This window comes from Euprymna scolopes, chromosome 18 (assembly GCF_053919585.1).
Source record: "Euprymna scolopes isolate OS-2025 chromosome 18, ASM5391958v1, whole genome shotgun sequence".
NCBI lineage: Eukaryota > Metazoa > Mollusca > Cephalopoda > Sepiida > Sepiolidae > Euprymna > Euprymna scolopes.
Window position 1 is genome coordinate 125277718 of NC_136499.1, and position 18435 is coordinate 125296152.

Below are 18435 nucleotides of genomic sequence, written 5' to 3' on the forward strand. Positions count from 1 at the left end.
AAAAGATCAGCTAAAAAAATAATGAACAATACAATTTAAAAATATATTGAAAAATAGGTTAGTGAAAATTCTTTGTCTGCACAAGTGTGTTTTGGGAACATGTTTAAGCCACGTGAGTTGATCACGTGTAGAGCCATACATATGACGTCATAGCAGATAGGGAGATTCTCAATAATAGAAGCTAGGATTAGCAGAGAGTGAGTCGAAGATCAGAGGCAGTCGAGCTAATATGATCAGAGGAGGGTCCTTTTAGAAGCGAAAGGGAGAACGTTTAATCATGTAGGACGACTTTGAATTCCTTGACGTCATCATCATTCGACTGGTCGATCCGATAAATAAAGAAATTATCATGTTTTTGTAAAACTGTGTCGTGTCATAATTCAGCAGCAAAAGGTAATGTGTGAAACATCCTTAATATGAACTTTGTCTCCCTCATCGTCATTATGAACTTTGTGTAACTCTCACAAGAATGTGCATCCCCTATCTCCATCCTCGCTAATATGTTATAAAAAGAAACGGTACTTGTACAGTTTAGTCAAGACATTCAAAAATGAAAATATCAAAAAAAAGGTTATATTGTACGTATCTGTTTTGAATTGAAGATCTCCGAAAAAAAGTTTAATTGGATTTGATTGAGTAGTTTTTTTTTACAGCGGAAAAACATGTTCTTATGAGAGTGTGTTGAAGTCAGCCATTATGAAACTTGCTGAACACAGGGAGATAACTCCATGTAAAGTGCCGATATTCCCTCCCCATCTTTAATTCTAGCTTTTCTTCCTAAAAATCAAACCTTTTGCTTAGTATCATAACAAATTGTTTTTTTCGCTGTAAAAAAATAAAAAAAAAAAAAAAAAACTACTTGATGAAATTAAGTGAAATTTTTTTCGGAGAACTTCATTCCATAACGGATACATGTAATATAACCTTTTTTCAATATTTTCATTTTTTAATGTCTTGACTAAACTGTACAAATACCGAAGGAACACTTCAGAACGGTATAAATCTCTCTTCCCCTCATCAATATGAATGTCCCCATCCTATCTCTTAAATATGACCCCAATACTATGCAACAAAAATAAAAATAAAAAAAATGGAGAACTCACTCTTTGCGGATATGCAGAAGATGAAGATTTGCCTTCACCGTCGGAATTTACTTCCGTTTTATTTGTTGAGTTGCCTGTAATGAGATCCGACATATTATTATCACAAGGAATATAAAAGAACAACAATCCAATTTTTAAAATTTATTTCACGTCATTTCAAAATTTTTAAAATCTATTTCATGTCATTTCAAAATTTTTAAAATTTATTTCATGTCATTTCAAAATTTTTAAAATCTATTTCATGTCATTTCAAAATTTTTAAAATTTATTTCATGTCATTTCAAAATTTTTAAACTTCATTTCATGTCATTTCAAAATTTTTAAAATTTATTTCATGTCATTTCAAAATTTTTAAACTTCATTTCATCTCATTTCAAAATTTTTAAAATTTATTTCATGTCATTTCAAAATTTTTAAAATTTATTTCATGTCATTTCAAAATTTTTAAACTTCATTTCATGTCATTTCAAAATTTTTAAACTTCATTTCATGTCATTTCAAAATTTTTAAACTTCATTTCATGTCATTTCAAAATTTTTAAAATTTATTTCATGTCATTTCAAAATTTTCAAACTTCATTTCATGTCATTTCAAAATTTTTAAAATTTATTTCATGTCATTTCAAAATTCTTAAAATTTATTTCATGTCATTTCAAAATTTTTAAAATTTATTTCATGTCATTTCAAAATTTTTAAAATTTATTTCATGTCATTTCAAAATTTTTAAAATTTATTTCATGTCATTTCAAAATTTTTAAAATTTATTTCATGTCATTTCAAAATTTTTAAAATTTATTTCATGTCATTTCAAAATTTTTAAAATTTATTTCATGTCATTTCAAAATTTTTAAAATTTATTTCATGTCATTTCAAAATTTTTAAAATTCATTTCATGTCATTTCAAAATTTTTAAAATTCATTTCATGTCATTTCAAAATTTTTAAAATTCATTTCATGTCATTTCAAAATTTTTAAAATTTATTTATTTCATGTCATTTCAAAAGAAAATTTCCAAACACAACAAGGTTTCACATTGTTCAGATCTTGTGCAGATTAAGCACAATGATTATTCTAACAGTTGAAAGGGACAAGTTTAGCACAATTCAATTTTGCCAAAGTAACTCATAATTGTAAAGACATTCACCCGATATGGATTAAACTGGTTCTAAATGGGTTCACTGCAATCAACACAGGCCAAGCATGTAGGGGTCCCCCCCAGCACGGGTGAAAAATTCACTTTTACGATGACTAATTTTTGTGCAGAATTTTGTTTGTTAGGGGACGAATAAAGGCGGCACTTGTTTACTTTTTTTGCTTTTAAATAATGCATTTAAAAAAAAAAAACAATCCTTATCCTGAGTCCATTTTATAAAACCAGGTTACAAACTCATACCAAAAATGCAAATCCCAACTCACCTGCAAAAAATATTCTAGAGTTATGATGGCATATTTCTGAAAGGTTTAGAAGAGAGAGTAAAGAAGGATAAGCACTGAAGTAGTTGCAATGCTCCAGAGATCCTATGAGAAATAATTACACAACTATGATAACCTCATGATCCTATGAGAAATAATTACACAACTATGATAACCTCATGATCATATGAGAAATAATTACACAACTATGATAACCTCATGATCATATGAGAAATTATTACACAACTATGATAACCTCATGATCATATGAGAAATTATTACACAACTATGATAACCTCATGATCATATGAGAAAAATGAGTACGTGTCATTAAGCTAGATGCTCTGGCGATGACATAAAACACTTACCATAATCTAGAACTTATTGATGCCTTTCTTTTCTTTTTTTTAAGAATGGACAATAAAATCTAAAAATGTAAAAGAGCTTATGTTTATTTAACTTCTATTTGAACTTCAAAAGTAAAAAATATAAATTATTTCCATTACATTTCGAGCATTTAAAATTGTCTCTATCTTAATAGTCTCCTTTGCCGGAAAAAAATGATATCTCCAGAAAGAAACTGAAGCAAATTACACCTTTTAGTGTAAAGAACATGCTGCAAGAACAAAAAGAAGAAATAGCTAGTCAGAATCAAATATCAATTTGCTATTTAGGTATAACATGGAAAATCTGACAAGATAACTTTGAATATAACATACCCATTAATGAAATATCGGTTATGAGTTCAGAATAGAAAATAAAGCTTTTTGAAAAGGAATGAACATTGGCAGGAATCACAAGTACCTCCAGGGTACCATGACTGGAGTTATTTGATATGCAATATATATATATATATATATATATATATATATATATATATATACACACACACACACTAGTAGGCTGCTTGACATTGCCCAGTTGTAAAATACACTTAAATATGATATTTTAATTTATGCAGATTTCATATTTATTATTATAGAGCCAATTAAGCTTACCCTCATGAGTTTTTGAAATCTCATAGGAAAAGGTCATTAAGAAAAGACTCAAGCAACAGGGTTAGATAGAAAGAATATATTGCACAAAGAAAGTACATACAAAGAACAGTTGTATAATGGTTAGAAGAGTCCATCATGAGTGAATGGGTGAGTCCCTATGACATTGAGTTAAATCAGCTCTAAATGGATTCACTGCATCCCGCATAAAGGGTACTATGACTGGAGATCTTTGACATGCTACCTATATCTAATTTATAAAACTCACTATGTCTGTCTGTCTGTCTCCATATTTTCAAACTCTCTTTTTTCCAAAACAAAAAGTCGCAGAGCGGTGCCAGGGGCCTCAAATGATTGGATTTTTTATGGACCATTCTTTTTTGGGTCTTTAGCTAGTTAAAATAATTTTTAAGGAATCAAAATTGAAAAAAATCATTATATATTTTGTACATTCATCTTAGTTTATTTTTAATCAGTTCATATGCATGTCACGTTGGTACAATGGTAACATCACCAGCTTTGAATGCTACAGTTTTGGTTTCGGTTTCAATTCTAGCTGATGGCACCCAAAGACTTTTTTTTTTTACTTTTGAAACCACGACTATAATAATATGTACGAAATTTGGACAAATTAAAACATCATATTTAAGTATATTTTATGACTGGGCAAAGCCGGATGCCCCCACCCACCTGCTATGTATACATGTATGCATATAAAACTCAATATCTGTGCATGTTCTATAGAAAGAAAGGTTAGATAATATACATAAATTCTAAAAGTGTATTCTTGTGTCAAACTTATCAGGGAAGACAATGGAATTATTCTTCAAATCTCTAAATTCACCCTTAAAATGGCTATAAAATAACAACCCCGGTTAAAATGTCAAATATATCTTATTTTTATGAAATTTAAATCATATGCATCGAATTCTTTGAGGAAATGGTCCCTAATCTTTACGTTGCCCTCTAAGTGTTTAATATATACATACTTCCAACTCTTAGTGACCCAGGCGGACAGAACCCCCTAAAAACGAATAATTTGTTTATATCTGATTTTAATGAAATTTTAATCATCTACATAGAAGACAATATTATTATATATATTATATTATACTAGGAAGCAAAAATGAAGGAGATGTGTGTGGGTTAGGGGTGGGAGAGGGTCAGTAAAAGCAAAGAAAGTCAGATGGTGTGATGAGCATAGTGAAAAAGGACATGATAGTGATACTTATTCGATCCCAGGCAACATCAGGTTTTCCTGCTAGTCCTTTATAAAAGTTGGTTCAGAATTTAATGGAACACGGAGGTTACCGCTAAGTAGACTTCAATGTCTATGCGATGCTATGATAAACACCGAACAAATCAATGTCATTTTGTTTCAGAATTTTTTTTTTTTTTTTGATAAGCAACGAAAATGTTTCTGAATGTTTGAAATGACAATGGATTATCTGGACTATTGTTCTCATCTCGAGCGTTATTTTCACAGCGTTTTGGCAGACGTAAACCTCCAAACTTTAAAATCTTTCTATTAAACCTTGGAATCTACACAGAATTTCAAACAGAACCCTCTATTTTATCGACTGGGGTAACATGCTCCCATTTCGTACGATGACTGGATAGAAGTCCTAAGTAATTTGCAATTGAATTGCCGCCTGCACTGAGGATTGGTTGGTTGTTTTTGTTTTACGGCATATCAACCTTTTTCAGGTTATTTAATGCCGAATCTAGTTATTTTGAGGAACGATTTTTAACGGAGTATATTTTTTTTTACGTCAGATTCTATTTAACCCATAGTTGGGACCCTAACAGGTACGACCACTCCGGGTCAGAGTGGACCTGGGAGCAATGGCAATTAAAGGGTGGCTCCACACTCCCCAAGGCCCGCAAGGTGGGGCCTCACCATCGGATATAGTTTTAGGTCATATCCAGGACCGTGCACTGAGGAGGGTGAAGGTTCAAACCTCCTCATTGCAGGTGACACTCAAAAAAAAGGTTGGGGTTACATTCGAAACATTGCGAGAACAGTTTGAATAATCCAAATAATACGAATGAAAGCGCAATGTTTATATAAAACGAATACAGAAATTTGCATGTTAAACATTAACAAGCAGGCACACGTATGCTCTTGGCTCTTAATTCCATATTACCATTTTTATCTTTAGATTTCAAAAATTAAAATAAAAATACCCCATAATATCATTGTGAAATCCTTTATTACAAAAGGAAATAAAACAATTCAATTCTTTGGAAAATTTTATGAGAAAATTGTGTTGGATTTTTTAGTATATGACTTAAGTTTTCAATTGCATTCCTGGTAATTGATAATTAGATCTTAGATGATGTACAAACATTTAGAAAGGACCTCAAAAAAGAGTATGTTTAGAACATTTGAAAGCAAATGGTCCAACACTTCAAAATCAGAACATATCTCCAAAACTTCTGGAATAAGTATTAACAAAAATCAATATTACAATGTTAGCCATTAGAAATAAACAAGTTTTTTAAAATTCATTTATTATTTTTAAAATTCATTTATTATGTTATTGACTTTTGGGTAATCATATAGCTTCTTCCTGGCACATATAAATTTTATTGGAAAGACGAAATGCAGTAGCTCAAAAATTGTATTATTTTTAAACATTATGATAGGCTGATAGGCTTTAAAATCAATTTAGTATTTTGCAAATGAAATTTAAAAAAAAAAAACAGAACACTTTAACACTTGGTTGCTTCTGACAAAAAAAAAAAAAAAAGAGACGTTTTCTAGGCTTGTTGAGTGAAAAAAATTGAAATGTAAAATGGCTAAGATTAAATGAAAAAGGTAAAAAGGAAGGTCCATCTTGTTTTTGTGCCAAACCGGATGTTGATGATTTAAAAACTATTTTTTGTTATAATTTTAAAAGAAAATACAATACTGCATATTACCTTTCCTATAAAAATTATATATGTCAGGAAACTATTTGACTACTTTTTTTTTTTTCCTTTTTTTTTTCATGTTTTGGTTGCAAATCTAGGTATGGGAGGAAGAGGGGGAGGGCAAATCAGTTTTTTTTTAAGTCTTTGACTCTCAACCTCTGCTTGAAGGTACATTACATATACATGTACAGTATAAATGTCTTTATTTATACAAATATTATTGGCTACATATGTACATACATGGTTGAAGTAGGATTTCTTTTTGAAATCCAACTTCCTCAGTTGACCATCTTGACTGAAGCCTCTTCATTCCAGTAATTTTTTTTTCCAAGATACATCAAGTATCTTATAAAATTGTTACATTTTAATACTATGGGCAACATTACCATACATTATCTATATTTGACTGAAAACCATTTCGTACCCAGAAGACACTTTCTCTTCCTGTATGCAGTTTTGGATAAGGTTTCAAATGTCAAAGAAAGAAAAGTTCAAATGTCAAAGAAAGAAAAGGTCAAAAACTGGCTCATTTCAACTCTGCTTCCCCTAATCTATATATCTATATATAATAAAAGCGAACGTGTCTCTGTGTGTGTGTGTACATTTCTCTGCGCAATAACTGTCAATTTTCAGTCTACAGACTCGAAATTTGATATACAGGGTACTGAGATTTGGGAAAATCTTTGTAATCCGTTTTCGGACAGAAATTTGGCTGTTATGGGGTCAAAGTTCAACGATTTGACCTTTGGGAACTCTACCAAACTCCTCCTTGAATTTAAATACTTGAAATTTTAGATATAGGTTCCTTGGACATTAACTTAATAATTTGATTTGAGCCCAAAACAATAAATGTTAAGGGGTCATAATAGGGGGTCAAGGTTAAAAAACTTGACCGTTTTTTTTGTTTGTTTTTTTTTGCTCAACATACACCTCCAAACAGCCGGGCAACGCCGGGTTGAAATGCTAGTATGTTGATAGTATATAATAGATTTCTGAAAATTAAAAGAAATAAAGAGAAAATGCCAATATCTCCGATTGGAACATCTGGTGCTATTTAGATTGCCCACATGATTCCTTCCGTGGATGTAAAAAAAAAAAAATAAAATAAATAAAATGAAATAAAGTAAAATGAATTTAACTTTGGAATAGATAGAGAAAAAAAAGCAGCAGCATTTAGAAAATCTAATCCAAAATGATTTTAAAAAAAGCAAAAATAAAAATGGAAGAGAAGCAAAAAAAAAACACAAAACAAAGAAAAAGATAAAAATAAAAAAAGAAACAAAAAAAAAGGAAAACAGAAAAGAGAGAAAAAGGTTTTAAAAAAAATGAAAAAGCAGCAAATACAAGGGGAAAAGCGAGAAAAGCTTCAATTTGGTTTGGTTAATTTTTTTTTTAATAAAGTAGTTACAGGAAAAAAGTTGTGTTTGAAGGCTTGTCAATGCAGGTATATTCAGTCATTGTAAACAGATAAATATAATTCCACAGTTTAAATAAATATTAGTAATATTTACCATATACAGTCAGGTATAATAAATGCATATTTATTGAAAATTATTGAATTATATTTATTTATTTATCTATTTACAATGACTGAATAATTCCTGCATTGACAAGCCTTCAAACACAACCTTTTTATCCGATAAACAATGCTTCAAGCAAACTACGACATACTTCTTAGTTATACAAAGATGAGCATTCCATAAAAAATGAAGTCATAGTAAAGGGAGGTAATTATTTTTTACGGTGCTTATTAAGATAAAGTCGACAGATCGATTTTTTCAAATGTCGTTTTAAGCAAAAACAACAGTACTTGCTTAACTGCCATGTCGAAAATAGTAATATATCCAAAAATTATGAAAATTCATCAAGTAGAAAAATATTTTTCGTTAAAAGTAAGTTTTGGGAGAAACTGCATTTTCCCTAGATTTAAACACCTTGAAGATTGTGAATACAGGGGACATGCTTATCTCCCTTTTCACCACTTTAATGACCAACATTTTGTTTTAGCCGATAGCGATAGACTTATTTGATTGGAATTCATTATTGAGACAAGTATTATTTATTAATTTTTATTTATTGTGAACTATTATCCTCATCTTTTCTTAGTTGTTTCATGGTGTTTCAGCCAACTATTCCTCTGGCCTTCGTCAGGTGGTAACTGCGACGGGATAGGAACTCTGAATCTCCTAACTTCATTCTCAGCAATTACTGCCGTCCATAGTTGTTGTCGTTTCACCACATTTTTGGCCAAGTAAACCTCTGGCCGGCTTTGGGTAGGATTGAAATCTATGCACTGTGCCACGGGCCCATGGCGCAGTGGATAGAGACATTAAATCTCTACGGTTCCAGCTGAGAATTGTCTGAAGATAGTGGTTTCAATCCGACCCAAAGCTGGCCGGAGGCTACTTGGCCAAAACGTGGTGAGACGACAACAACTATGGAAGGCAGTAATTGCTGAGGATACAGTTAGGAGATTCAAAATTCCTTTCCCATCAAAGGCCAGAGGAATAGTTGGCCGAAACATCGTTAGACAACATCTAAAAAGATGAGGATAATAGTCCGCAATAAATAAATATTAATAAGCGATAGACTTGTCTTTTTTTTACATGGGGGTCACCACTTATCAAGGCCCAGGAGCCACTCAGGGATAAGGGTTATTGTGTGTACAGTAATCAATGGGATAGTATCGTAGTAATCGTTAGTATTGGGGATTTGCTAAGGTGTCATTACTTAAGGGGGGGGGCGGTTCATCAGGAATTTGTTTGTGTTGGACTTGAAGACATCCACGTTGAATTCAGGGAGAAACAGGCAAGCGGCAGAGAGTTCCACAGCTGTGCAGTTCTAGCAGTTGTTCTACTCTGAATTTTCATAATTTTGGGATATATTACTATTTTCGGCATGAGAATCAAGTACTGTTATTTTAGCTTATAACCACATATTTAAAAAAAAAATCGATATATCAATTCTATCTTTACAATCACCTTTTTTTTCTTCAATTCATAGCAAGCAGTTGCAAGGGTTACAAAAGGAAAAGTGAATATTTTGTATTTATTATGTTAAACAATTAGAGGGAAAAGATTAGTTGGATTTGTTTTTTTTATTGAAAAGAAAAAAAGAAAAAAGATGGCACATTTTAGCCTATATATATGTATATAAACTATACTTCTTACCTAAGAATGGAACTGTGAAAAACGTAGCTATTCAACAAAAGAATAGATAAAAGTTAAACAAAAGAAAAAAATAAATATAACAAAAAGTTATAGAAAGAAGGGGAGGGGAGAATGAGCAATGTCAAATAAACAAGAATAAAAATTCATCAAATGAACCAATTTACTCCCTTTATCGACATAAATTCAGTCGGTTGTACTGGCATGTCTTGGACAGCTTTAAAAAAATTAACCTCCAAATTAACCTATCTCTGGCCAAGTTTTTATTTACCCCTCTTTCTCTCATATTGATCCTTACCACTTTCTCCTTTGTTATCCATGGCCTTCTACCTTCTACTGCCAACTGACCCTGCTATCTCAACTATTCTACATCTATTAACTTTCTCAATGGTGTCCATACCGCCCACTGGGGTGGAGGGGTGGGGGTAGCGATACGAGATTTCAAGTGGGTGGTTGTCAAATTTATCATATAGGGGTCCCTGACATTCTCTAGGGAAGGGAGGGGCGATAAAAAACATAGTTCTTGACCTTCGGGCCAAGATCACAGTGTGGTATCTGTTCTGATGCTACACTTCCTTTTGTGCCCTTGATCAGTGGAGGAGAAATCGTTCATGACCGAGACAATTTTTATTTTTGTTCCTCTTCAGAGTGCCCCTTTTTGGGGAGCTGGATTTTCCCCACGTTATAAATAGACCTTGTGTCTAACTCTGCCCTCGTGGGGAGGCAAATAAATAGGAACATAACTAGGTGTTTCTCAACTTGTTGATCAACAACAACAATCTACATATTGATTGGTGATTCCTGCAATTACTACTATTTTTATGTTATCGATTATTGCATGAGCAATGGCACGATATATTAATTGACCCGCTTGATTTATTATAGCTGTTATGATTCCCATTCGATCGACAGTGTAGAATTTTGTTGAATAAATTTTATGAATATTTATCTTCACTTTAATTATGTTGTATGTACTGTTGTCATATTTGGGCTGGTGCATCTGCTACTAGTCTCTCGCTCCTAGACCAGGTTCAAAAGAGAGTCGCCAACCTGATAGGTCCTGAACTGTCATCTAAGCTTCAGCCTCTGTCCCATCGACGAAATGTAGCATCCCTCTGCCTGTTCTACAAGTACTTTAACGGTGAATGCTCCAACAAACTGCTAGCACTTGTACCCCCTCAACGTAAATACCCTCGACAAACCCGACAAGCAGCTAAATCCCACCCCTTCACAGTAGAGATCTCTAGATGTAAGAGAGCCTTCTACTCCAGTAGTTTCTTCTCCAGAACCGCTAGACTTTGGAATTCCCTTTCAGGTGCCTGCTTCCCCAATTGTACTGACATGCATAAGTTAAAATATAACGTGAACCGACATCTTGTTGCCCAACTCCCCACATAGTACCCCTGTTGCTTATGTCCCTGATAGTAGCCTCCTACATCAGAGTGGCAATGTGCCTTGTTTGGGGTGAAAATGTAATAAAAAATAAAAAATAAATAAATTATGTACTACCGCCACTATTAGCATTATTAGGTAAGGATGAGTGTAGGGAGCGGGGGGGGGGGGGGGGTATGCACGTGTTCTAGGGGCCGTTTACCGAAAAAGGTTGGGAAACCCTGCACAAGCCTATGCATTCTCATCTATTCTTTCAACGTGACCAAACCAACAAAGTCTCCTGTTCTGCACACATCTCCATATACCATCCAAATTTAAGCTACATCTGTGATCATCAGAGCTAAGCCTGTCTTTTAGACTCGTATTACACATTCACTGTATCATTCTCGTATGATTTCTTACCATGCCATGCATATCCTCAACCCTCATTGGCAGGGTTACATCATCACATTGCTAGATTTTTCTTTTGGTTGACAGTGGTAACACGCTGCTGGTTAGTAATGGCAACAATTATTCCATCGACTCCTAACTTTTGTGATCACAAGAGCTGCAAACAGATTTACAGCACCAGCTCCACCATGTGCTCCATTGATATCATTTTCTAAATTTTCATCAGCCTTTATTGTCTTACATTTCTAGCACATAAACTGGTTATCTCAACCTATGAGGGATGCTCTAAAAGTAATGCCTCCTATTTTTTATTCCGCCTGAATGGATCAGAGGATATTGCAAATTCTATTGTTATAATGACTGAACTTATGCATTTATGACCTGAAGGTTTCAGGTTTGTTGCAGATATTGATGATGTGAGACTCTTTAAGAAATCAACCCCTGTTACGAACATATGTCAGAAGCAGAGATACATCATTAAATTCCAGGTAAAAGTGCACTGAGAATGGTAGTGACTATGTAGAAAAATAAATTCTGGAGCAAAAAAGGTCACTCGTTTATGGTATCTCTCAAGAAATGATATAAAATTAGTCAACAGTTTCTCCCAAGAAATGATATAAAATTAGTCAACAGTTTCTCCCAAGAAATGATATAAAATTAGTCAACAGTTTCTCCCAAGAAATGATATAAAATTAGTCAACAGTTTCTCCCAAGAAATGATATAAAATTAGTCAACAGTTTCTCTCAAGAAATGATATAAAATTAGTCAACAGTTTCTCCCAAGAAATGATATAAAATTAGTCAACAGTTTCTCCCAAGAAATGATATAAAATTAGTCAACAGTTTCTCTCAAGAAATGATATAAAATTAGTCAACAGTTTCTCCCAAGAAATGATATAAAATTAGTCAACAGTTTCTCTCAAGAAATGATATAAAATTAGTCAACAGTTTCTCCCAAGAAATGATATAAAATTAGTCAACAGTTTCTCTCAAGAAATGATATAAAATTAGTCAACAGTTTCTCCCAAGAAATGATATAAAATTAGTCAACAGTTTCTCCCAAGAAATGATATAAAATTAGTCAACAGTTTCTCCCAAGAAATGATATAAAATTAGTCAACAGTTTCTCCCAAGAAATGATATAAAATTAGTCAACAGTTTCTCCCAAGAAATGATATAAAATTAGTCAACAGTTTCTCTCAAGAAATGATATAAAATTAGTCAACAGTTTCTCCCAAGAAATGATATAAAATTAGTCAACAGTTTCTCCCAAGAAATGATATAAAATTAGTCAACAGTTTCTCCCAAGAAATGATATAAAATTAGTCAACAGTTTCTCTCAAGAAATGATATAAAATTAGTCAACAGTTTCTCCCAAGAAATGATATAAAATTAGTCAACAGTTTCTCCCAAGAAATGATATAAAATTAGTCAACAGTTTCTCCCAAGAAATGATATAAAATTAGTCAACAGTTTCTCTCAAGAAATGATATAAAATTAGTCAACAGTTTCTCCCAAGAAATGATATAAAATTAGTCAACAGTTTCTCTCAAGAAATGATATAAAATTAGTCAACAGTTTCTCCCAAGAAATGATATAAAATTAGTCAACAGTTTCTCTCAAGAAATGATATAAAATTAGTCAACAGTTTCTCCCAAGAAATGATATAAAATTAGTCAACAGTTTCTCCCAAGAAATGATATAAAATTAGTCAACAGTTTCTCCCAAGAAATGATATAAAATTAGTCAACAGTTTCTCCCAAGAAATGATATAAAATTAGTCAACAGTTTCTCCCAAGAAATGATATAAAATTAGTCAACAGTTTCTCTCAAGAAATGATATAAAATTAGTCAACAGTTTCTCCCAAGAAATGATATAAAATTAGTCAACAGTTTCTCCCAAGAAATGATATAAAATTAGTCAACAGTTTCTCTCAAGAAATGATATAAAATAAGTCAACAGTTTCTCCCAAGAAATGATATAAAATTAGTCAACAGTTTCTCCAAGAAATGATATAAAATTAGTCAACAGTTTCTCTCAAGAAATGATATAAAATTAGTCAACAGTTTCTCCCAAGAAATGATATAAAATTAGTCAACAGTTTCTCTCAAGAAATGATATAAAATTAGTCAACAGTTTCTCCCAAGAAATGATATAAAATTAGTCAACAGTTTCTCCCAAGAAATGATATAAAATTAGTCAACAGTTTCTCCCAAGAAATGATATAAAATTAGTCAACAGTTTCTCCCAAGAAATGATATAAAATTAGTCAACAGTTTCTCTCAAGAAATGATATAAAATTAGTCAACAGTTTCTCTCAAGAAATGATATAAAATTAGTCAACAGTTTCTCCCAAGAAATGATATAAAATTAGTCAACAGTTTCTCTCAAGAAATGATATAAAATTAGTCAACAGTTTCTCCCAAGAAATGATATAAAATTAGTCAACAGTTTCTCCCAAGAAATGATATAAAATTAGTCAACAGTTTCTCCCAAGAAATGATATAAAATTAGTCAACAGTTTCTCCCAAGAAATGATATAAAATTAGTCAACAGTTTCTCCCAAGAAATGATATAAAATTAGTCAACAGTTTCTCTCAAGAAATGATATAAAATTAGTCAACAGTTTCTCCCAAGAAATTATATAAAATTAGTCAACAGTTTCTCTCAAGAAATGATATAAAATTAGTCAACAGTTTCTCTCAAGAAATGATATAAAATTAGTCAACAGTTTCTCTCAAGAAATGATATAAAATTAGTCAACAGTTTCTCCCAAGAAATGATATAAAATTAGTCAACAGTTTCTCCCAAGAAATGATATAAAATTAGTCAACAGTTTCTCTCAAGAATGATATAAAATTAGTCAACAGTTTCTCTCAAGAAATGATATAAAATTAGTCAACAGTTTCTCTCAAGAAATGATATAAAATTAGTCAACAGTTTCTCCCAAGAAATGATATAAAATTAGTCAACAGTTTCTCTCAAGAAATGATATAAAATTAGTCAACAGTTTCTCTCAAGAAATGATATAAAATTAGTCAACAGTTTCTCCCAAGAAATGATATAAAATTAGTCAACAGTTTCTCTCAAGAAATGATATAAAATTAGTCAACAGTTTCTCCCAAGAAATGATATAAAATTAGTCAACAGTTTCTCCCAAGAAATGATATAAAATTAGTCAACAGTTTCTCTCAAGAAATGATATAAAATTAGTCAACAGTTTCTCCCAAGAAATGATATAAAATTAGTCAACAGTTTCTCCCAAGAAATGATATAAAATTAGTCAACAGTTTCTCCCAAGAAATGATATAAAATTAGTCAACAGTTTCTCTCAAGAAATGATATAAAATTAGTCAACAGTTTCTCCCAAGAAATGATATAAAATTAGTCAACAGTTTCTCCCAAGAAATGATATAAAATTAGTCAACAGTTTCTCCCAAGAAATGATATAAAATTAGTCAACAGTTTCTCCCAAGAAATGATATAAAATTAGTCAACAGTTTCTCTCAAGAAATGATATAAAATTAGTCAACAGTTTCTCCCAAGAAATGATATAAAATTAGTCAACAGTTTCTCCCAAGAAATGATATAAAATTAGTCAACAGTTTCTCCCAAGAAATGATATAAAATTAGTCAACAGTTTCTCCCAAGAAATGATATAAAATTAGTCAACAGTTTCTCCCAAGAAATGATATAAAATTAGTCAACAGTTTCTCCCAAGAAATGATATAAAATTAGTCAACAGTTTCTCCCAAGAAATGATATAAAATTAGTCAACAGTTTCTCTCAAGAAATGATATAAAATTAGTCAACAGTTTCTCCCAAGAAATGATATAAAATTAGTCAACAGTTTCTCCCAAGAAATGATATAAAATTAGTCAACAGTTTCTCCCAAGAAATGATATAAAATTAGTCAACAGTTTCTCCCAAGAAATGATATAAAATTAGTCAACAGTTTCTCTCAAGAAATGATATAAAATTAGTCAACAGTTTCTCCCAAGAAATGATATAAAATTAGTCAACAGTTTCTCCCAAGAAATGATATAAAATTAGTCAACAGTTTCTCCCAAGAAATGATATAAAATTAGTCAACAGTTTCTACCAAGAAATGATATAAAATTAGTCAACAGTTTCTCCCAAGAAATGATATAAAATTAGTCAACAGTTTCTCCCAAGAAATGATATAAAATTAGTCAACAGTTTCTCCCAAGAAATGATATAAAATTAGTCAACAGTTTCTCTCAAGAAATGATATAAAATTAGTCAACAGTTTCTCCCAAGAAATGATATAAAATTAGTCAACAGTTTCTCCCAAGAAATGATATAAAATTAGTCAACAGTTTCTCCCAAGAAATGATATAAAATTAGTCAACAGTTTCTCCCAAGAAATGATATAAAATTAGTCAACAGTTTCTCCCAAGAAATGATATAAAATTAGTCAACAGTTTCTCCCAAGAAATGATATAAATTTAGTCAACAGTTTCTCCCAAGAAATGATATAAAATTAGTCAACAGTTTCTCCCAAGAAATGATATAAAATTAGTCAACAGTTTCTCTCAAGAAATGATATAAAATTAGTCAACAGTTTCTCCCAAGAAATGATATAAAATTAGTCAACAGTTTCTCCCAAGAAATGATATAAAATTAGTCAACAGTTTCTCCCAAGAAATGATATAAAATTAGTCAACAGTTTCTCTCAAGAAATGATATAAAATTAGTCAACAGTTTCTCTCAAGAAATGATATAAAATTAGTCAACAGTTTCTCCCAAGAAATGATATAAAATTAGTCAACAGTTTCTCTCAAGAAATGATATAAAATTAGTCAACAGTTTCTCCCAAGAAATGATATAAAATTAGTCAACAGTTTCTCCCAAGAAATGATATAAAATTAGTCAACAGTTTCTCCCAAGAAATGATATAAAATTAGTCAACAGTTTCTCCCAAGAAATGATATAAAATTAGTCAACAGTTTCTCCCAAGAAATGATATAAAATTAGTCAACAGTTTCTCTCAAGAAATGATATAAAATTAGTCAACAGTTTCTCCCAAGAAATGATATAAAATTAGTCAACAGTTTCTCCCAAGAAATGATATAAAATTAGTCAACAGTTTCTCCCAAGAAATGATATAAAATTAGTCAACAGTTTCTCTCAAGAAATGATATAAAATTAGTCAACAGTTTCTCTCAAGAAATGATATAAAATTAGTCAACAGTTTCTCCCAAGAAATGATATAAAATTAGTCAACAGTTTCTCCCAAGAAATGATATAAAATTAGTCAACAGTTTCTCTCAAGAAATGATATAAAATTAGTCAACAGTTTCTCTCAAGAAATGATATAAAATTAGTCAACAGTTTCTCTCAAGAAATGATATAAAATTAGTCAACAGTTTCTCCCAAGAAATGATATAAAATTAGTCAACAGTTTCTCCCAAGAAATGATATAAAATTAGTCAACAGTTTCTCTCAAGAAATGATATAAAATTAGTCAACAGTTTCTCTCAAGAAATGATATAAAATTAGTCAACAGTTTCTCCCAAGAAATGATATAAAATTAGTCAACAGTTTCTCTCAAGAAATGATATAAAATTAGTCAACAGTTTCTCCCAAGAAATGATATAAAATTAGTCAACAGTTTCTCCCAAGAAATGATATAAAATTAGTTAACAGTTTCTCTCAAGAAATGATATAAAATTAGTCAACAGTTTCTCCCAAGAAATGATATAAAATTAGTCAACAGTTTCTCTCAAGAAATGATATAAAATTAGTCAACAGTTTCTCCCAAGAAATGATATAAAATTAGTCAACAGTTTCTCCCAAGAAATGATATAAAATTAGTCAACAGTTTCTCTCAAGAAATGATATAAAATTAGTCAACAGTTTCTCTCAAGAAATGATATAAAATTAGTCAACAGTTTCTCTCAAGAAATGATATAAAATTAGTCAACAGTTTCTCCAAGAAATGATATAAAATTAGTCAACAGTTTCTCTCAAGAAATGATATAAAATTAGTCAACAGTTTCTCTCAAGAAATGATATAAAATTAGTCAACAGTTTCTCTCAAGAAATGATATAAAATTAGTCAACAGTTTCTCTCAAGAAATGATATAAAATTAGTCAACAGTTTCTCTCAAGAAATGATATAAAATTAGTCAACAGTTTCTCCCAAGAAATGATATAAAATTAGTCAACAGTTTCTCTCAAGAAATGATATAAAATTAGTCAACAGTTTCTCTCAAGAAATGATATAAAATTAGTCAACAGTTTCTCTCAAGAAATGATATAAAATTAGTCAACAGTTTCTCTCAAGAAATGATATGAAATTAGTCAACAGTTTCTCCCAAGAAATGATATAAAATTAGTCAACAGTTTCTCTCAAGAAATGATATAAAATTAGTCAACAGTTTCTCTCAAGAAATGATATAAAATTAGTCAACAGTTTCTCTCAAGAAATGATATAAAATTAGTCAACAGTTTCTCTCAAGAAATGATATAAAATTAGTCAACAGTTTCTCCCAAGAAATGATATAAAATTAGTCAACAGTTTCTCTCAAGAAATGATATAAAATTAGTCAACAGTTTCTCCCAAGAAATGATATAAAATTAGTCAACAGTTTCTCTCAAGAAATGATATAAAATTAGTCAACAGTTTCTCCCAAGAAATGATATAAAATTAGTCAACAGTTTCTCTCAAGAAATGATATAAAATTAGTCAACAGTTTCTCCCAAGAAATGATATAAAATTAGTCAACAGTTTCTCTCAAGAAATGATATAAAATTAGTCAACAGTTTCTCCCAAGAAATGATATAAAATTAGTCAACAGTTTCTCTCAAGAAATGATATAAAATTAGTCAACAGTTTCTCTCAAGAAATGATATAAAATTAGTCAACAGTTTCTCTCAAGAAATGATATAAAATTAGTCAACAGTTTCTCTCAAGAAATGATATAAAATTAGTCAACAGTTTCTCCCAAGAAATGATATAAAATTAGTCAACAGTTTCTCCCAAGAAATGATATAAAATTAGTCAACAGTTTCTCTCAAGAAATGATATAAAA

At 30.9% G+C, this 18435-nt stretch overlaps 1 protein-coding gene across 12 annotated transcripts in view; it reads right to left on the bottom strand.

The window, feature by feature from the left end:
* The window catches only part of LOC145297804 (dynamin-like GTPase OPA1, mitochondrial), a 180365-nt gene that overhangs the window by 79059 nt on the left and 82871 nt on the right, over positions 1–18435 (bottom strand). For 8 of the 12 annotated variants that reach the window (XM_080144110.1, XM_080144102.1, XM_080144101.1 and 5 more), the window contains one exon: positions 1104–1177. In XM_080144110.1, the coding sequence (XP_080000236.1) occupies positions 1104–1177 (74 nt within the window). Of the gene's footprint in view, positions 1–1103; positions 1178–9597; positions 9625–18435 lie in introns of all 12 variants that reach the window. The other 4 variants (XM_080144106.1, XM_080144105.1, XM_080144099.1 and 1 more) reach the window with 1 other exon arrangement.